The sequence below is a fragment of the Calliopsis andreniformis genome, chromosome 1 (genome assembly GCF_051401765.1).
Source record: "Calliopsis andreniformis isolate RMS-2024a chromosome 1, iyCalAndr_principal, whole genome shotgun sequence".
Lineage (NCBI taxonomy): Eukaryota > Metazoa > Arthropoda > Insecta > Hymenoptera > Andrenidae > Calliopsis > Calliopsis andreniformis.
The window spans coordinates 14,521,483-14,527,186 of NC_135062.1; the positions used below are offsets into that span (position 1 = coordinate 14,521,483).

Consider the following 5,704-nt stretch of genomic DNA (forward strand, 5'->3'; position numbering starts at 1 on the left):
TGTCCCCAAATCTTATTAAAAAAACTTCTATTGAAATCAGGAAGACCAATAAACCTCCGACATTTTATCGTCGTGTAACTCGGGATAAAGAAAACCCAGCCTTGAAGATATTACATCGCTCGAAAGATATCTTGACTACCCATCACGCTCCAGATTAAAATTTTAATCTACGTAAGGGGTTCCGAGTAAAGAGTAAACTTCGTTAAGATACGAGGCTCGAAGAAAATAAGCCTGCATCCCACAATACAGAGCGCAGTGGCGCCAACGCAAGATCCTCGCGATAGCGAAGAAACGAGCTTACTTCAAAAAGACTCTGTGGGGTGGGGGGAGGTCAATTTTGTTAAAATCCCCCTGCAAGGACGGCCGCCCGAAGCAGACGCGACGTAACCTTTTACCAGACGATCTTACTCTCGCGTCGGCCAACGAAAGCTGCATTCACGCCTCTAAATAACACGTACGTATCCTATATGCCGCCTGCACACCTATAGAAGCATGCCTGCGGGCGCACACACACGGTACGCGTGCATGTAGATCGACGTTTACCATCGATACACAAAGTAACGTCTCGACGGTGTATAGTTGGGTTTTGTCGCGGGGCCATAACTAAAGATACGATGGAGTACATAGGATGCAAACCCATAAACCCCCACCCTGTCCTCTCCCGAGGCTCTTCTTCAGACGTGGTTACCTTTACCTAGGACCGTACGAAACGACCGTGCCACCTACGGTAGCAACACCTTCGACGACGAAAGTGACGTAGGTTGGCAGGAACGTTGGCCCGACGTCGACACTAGCGCCAATAAACGGGCCTGCACGGCGCCCGGCTGACTTTCGATTATGTCATAGACTACATATTTCATCGGGACTTCCGTTTAGTTACCGACGCGAACGCCCGCGAAAACGCGTGCGTGATGTTACCGCGACTCCCGGGAAACCGTGTCCCCTCGAATCGGCAGGACTCGCAAAGTGAGCGGATAGAAACGTGGCCAGTCGCGGGGCCAACGTGGTTCGCAATACTTTGGAACAAGTTGGCCGAGCGCCGCGCGCCTAAACTCGCGTAATCAAAACCGCGATTCGGCCTCTGATGTGTATCGGGGGGGTGACCGTCTGTTGTGTTCGGCGTGCACGCGGGGGGGCCAGAGGAGGAGGAACTGTGCAGGGATTAAACTGTGTCCAGTTGGGGCGACGACAGGCGGCTGGGTCGATCGACTGGGACTCATTAAATCTCGGCTGACGAACCGCCTCGACACGCGTGTCGCTCTGCCCCCGCGGATATAATTCGTCAACGTGGACTCTATCGCCCACGCGTAACGGTCGCGAGCGAACGTGCTGGTTAGCGCGCATGCGCGCGCCTCTCGCCATAACATCGTGTCCTTCCCTCGGAGCGGCAGCATGCGTGCCACGGGACCACGTGACCGGCTTAATCTCCCAGCCGAATGATCTACGACACTTATTGGAATTTTCTGTCGCCTCCTTCGCACAGGTCAGTACCACCGCTTCGCTTTATCATCGGCTCGTTCCACCCCCCCAGCCTTCCTTGGCCTTTGTCTCTCCCACTCGAAGCACCGAGCGTTGCTCGCGATGCTTGACACGTACGGTGCATGGAAGCTAACCGTACTCCCAGCATGCTAAGTGCACCGTCTACTCTCGTTAATACGTGTCACGAGAAACGGAGAATAGAATGCAGGTTAGAGAGCGAATAGATAACTGTTTCTGTATCCATATCAGCTTCTATACCGATGTACCTTTAACTTTTGGAGTACCATAACCAAGTCTTAACCATATTTTGTGTTTCGTTGATCTTTGCTTTTCCTTCCAAGAGAATGTATAACTTTCAGAGCTGTTTAATATGTTGGGTACAAAGTTTGGTTAATATTGTAGCTGACGAAATCTCCTGTTGGCGCAATTACGATAAGTTATAACGCAAGCATCACGCGAAGTGCATTCGAGCGGGAGTCACGTGACCTCTTTAGTCACTCTTTTGTCTTCATTGTCGTGGCGATTGTTTTCGTAGTGGTCGAGTCGACTTAGTGAATATCGAGTAGGGTGGCAGTCGTTCATTGTCCCCGACCAGGTATCGGGAGGTACCCTCATCTGTCGACAATTTAGTCTTTCGTTAAACGTGGCCGCGATAAGTGGGCGAGTGCAACGTATAGTAGTTTAACGAGGTAACGTTCTTGGGAACAGCTGGGAGCACGTAAGTAGTTAGGACAAACTCCTGACGATGGCGCGCTGAGATATCCGATCGCGAACTCTCTTTACGATACTGCATAAATCTTTACATTCTTGCAATATTGCACTGTAGGAGCAGTTTGTTCCTAATCCTTTAGAATGTTGCGGATGCTTCGAATTTCTGCTCACAAGCTTTTTTAGCGCCTACGTTTGCTAATTGACTGGCGCGCTGACGGTACTTAACCTAGAAAGGGTACATTGAGATATAGAGGGTGCCGTAAAAGTATGGGAAGAGGTAAAGAGATGTTTTTATGAAAATCGACTCGATCATTGCTTTAAACGAAAGCCACGTCTGATCACATTATAGGAATACTGCTGAATGATATGTACAGTGACTCACAGATTCGTTTATACATGTTCAGCTCATCAATTATTAATGAAAATTATTGTTCAATTTTTCATATTTCTAGCATTTTCATTCAATATTCAAGAAATTAAAGCTTCAAAGAATTATGAGATACATACCAACATCAATAAATTCTACTTATTTGTTAATAAGAAGTTTAGAAAAAAATGTAATCATCATGAAATCTTCGCATGAAATAATCGTCTTATCACTCACACGTGTGTCAGAAGTATGAATCTGTCGATAATCCTGCATAAGTAAATTCGAGAGTCACTGTAAATTCTCAGCACACCCTATTAGCGAAATCCTTTTTATTCACAGCTAGTTCCGCTTTATTGCAATAGATTAATGTATCATCACGTAGGAGCATTCGAATAAACTTCGATTCACTTGTATTCCAACTTGCAAATTATTCGCCGTGTAAAACTTTATCGCAATAACAGGGAGATGGGACTCGAACCACAGAGAATAGTATCTTTTCGAGGGAGTATCTTCAAGCCCTTATAAGAAGTATGCAACGCTAAGCACACTTTTGCCCCGTAATATTCATAAGCTGCGGGCTATTACATTTTACGATTCTACGTCTTTACGTTTGATTTATCATTGTCCACATACGGGTAATTACGATCTCCCGCTGATCGTTTGATTTATCGCGATTGTACAATTAACCATGTATCCCGCGTGATTTATGCCCGAGAGTGTCATACGCGGCGCGTACATCCGATCTCTGTACCAGCTGACATCCAGGACGTCTTTTTTGCTGGCCCTATCGTACGTAGCCGTGCAGGATCGCTAGATGGAACGAACATCGCGAGTTTTCATTTGTTCTTGCCTACTCGTATCTCTGCTTTTCTCGCCCGTCCTCTCTCCCTCTCTCCCTCTCTCTCTTCCTCCCTGGAGATATCTCTAGGATGCTATCTCGTTACCGCGAAGCCTCCCAGCCGCGGATGGCAATCTGTATGGAAGGGGGGGGGGGGAAAAAAAAGGTGCAGGAAGCTGCGGTGATGCTGCGCTTTCATTATCCAGCGCGCATTAAGGCCGTACTCGCGCGAACTACAATTAAAACGCGTCCCAATTTATCGTTGGATCTTGCTTCGGCGGGTAGCCTTTATTTGGACAGGTGCAAAGGATAAACCAACGAGATAGGGACTTTACGACACTTTGAAGGTTGCAACTGTATAATTTACAAATACCAATTACGGCTGGTTTTATATTTTATATCTGACGCCGGGCTCGTTACTCCCCGAGCTCCATTTCGTTCTTTCCAATCCTACGGCCGATGTGGGAGCCTTCGACGAGCCCCAGGGAACCGGGGAAAAGATGAACAATGTCGGCAGGCAGATCGTAACCGAACGGAAGTTCGTTCGTGTAAAGCTGACGTGATGGAAATTGAATATCGAATTCTTCCTGCGGCTCCGCTACTCTTCGTCCTTAAATCAATCCTGGGATTGTCTGGAGGGCGTGCACGTGTTCGATGCATGGCGAGAATGCTAAAAGTAAGAGAAACTTGTCAATAGATACGAACTTCTGGGTGACCAACCTTCTGCTAGCCCTACGTCGTCGATAATCACTGCTAAATAGTCACCTCTGTTTTCACTTCCTATGCCAAAATACAAATTCGTCAGGCTTATCCATAGTTATCTGAGGACTGGCCATCCTCTCCGCATCATGCTCGATAGTCTACATAAAAGTGCATTCTTAGACAATTTAAAGCATTATACTAGACTCTTAGACACTCTGAGATATTATACTAGACTCTACTACACTCCACACTAACTCTCAGATCAAACTCAGACTCACTCATACCACAGTCGTGTACTCCAGTTGCACTTATTACGTATCGTCACGTAAAGAGAAACAGTATTGTTGAGTATATTATATTATCAAGTATTGTCTGTCTATGACTTTTTTCACTCGAGAATCCAACAGGACTCAGGCTGGTATTCTTCAATGTTGCAATCGTGGCTGTAAACCAGGGGGTTATTAAAATGTTAATAAGGGTTACATTTAATGGGTTTAATCTTGACATTGGATAAGGGAATCACGTTCGTGGACGCGTCAGGCTCTCAAGTAGCAACAAAGTACGCATGCAAGCGAGGGGATGCGGAATAATGTCTGCAAACAATCCCGAGTCACGCGAGGTATTTCTTTGTCACTTTCTGAACGCGACGACGGATAAAGATCTGTCGGGTGTGTCTCTCTCTCCTAGTTCACGCTGAAACTGCGTCGAGGTCGGGGTCTTTGATAGCCAGACGATTCTAGCTGGCACCGTGTCTTCGCTCTGTATAATTCAGCGAAAAGCAGCACATAATTGAAATTTCCTTGGTTTTCTGCGAAACACGAAGTATTTGCAATATTGAACACTTGGGAGCGTAAAAAAGTTCGTAGAATAGTGATGAGTAAGTTTACTTTAGCAAATACTGCTGTAGATAGTTTCACTAAAATTCGATATTACGGAGTGACCCTATTTAACTTTCAGGGACACTGTGTTACATGCAAGTAGATTAAATGCGTATGCATTTACGGGGTATTTAAATGTATAAGAAAGTAGAAAATGCAAAAAAGTCCAGTATGCAAAAATATAGATATTAGAGACTCAAGCTACAGTTTATTCTAATATATAGACTGAGCAGTGTCAAGGTGTATGTATATCTGCATGTTATATACCAAACTGTTAAGATAAGAGACGTATGTACAACATTTCCCTTTCTTGTTTTCTAAAAAGTTGCATAACCGGTACTGCAGATGCACCTTTACAAAAAACTATTTTCGAACTTCACCTCTAACCTATGAATTCTCTGAAAATTCTCTCTCAAAATTACTCTCACCCGAAATATGAAATAGCACGATCCGACGCTACCAGCAACGAGTTAAAAATCAAACAGCCTTACGTTCACCCGAACCTTCTTACTTCAGAGAGGCGAAGTACGCCCGTAAAGTTTGTGGCACCCCTTTAGACACACCCCTTGCACATTGTAGCTCGTATTAGCTTAATCTTCCCTCTGCACGAATATTTTTCCCCTCCCCCCGTGTATCGTCCAGCGAATAAAGTCGAGCCGCAGCGTTGCCGCAGTGGCCAGCTATTCCTCTCCGTCCCGTTTCGACGCAGCGTTTTCATGCGCCGCG

The 5,704-nt window shown here is 45.8% G+C and overlaps 1 protein-coding gene across 1 annotated transcript; it reads right to left on the reverse strand.

The window, feature by feature from the left end:
• Positions 1 to 3,637: 3,637 nt before the first annotated feature.
• LOC143183063 (uncharacterized) lies at positions 3,638 to 4,253 on the reverse strand. Its single transcript, XM_076384459.1, has 3 exons — positions 4,164 to 4,253; positions 3,853 to 4,068; positions 3,638 to 3,752 (listed from the first exon to the last, which is right to left on the reverse strand). The coding sequence occupies exons 2-3, from the start codon at positions 4,056 to 4,058 to the stop codon at positions 3,638 to 3,640; spliced, it is 321 nt and encodes a 106-aa protein (XP_076240574.1). The 5' UTR covers positions 4,059 to 4,068; positions 4,164 to 4,253.
• Positions 4,254 to 5,704: the final 1,451 nt, after the last annotated feature.

Excerpts from the sequence above, each read along its gene's own strand:
- LOC143183063 (XM_076384459.1), bottom strand. The coding sequence starts at position 4,058 with ATGCATCGAACACGTGCACGCCCTCCAGACAATCCCAGGATTGATTTA. Across the intron at positions 3,753-3,852 it reads CGAAGGCTCCCACATCGGCC|TTGCAACCTTCAAAGTGTCG; the intron begins GTAGGATTGGAA and ends TAAATTATACAG.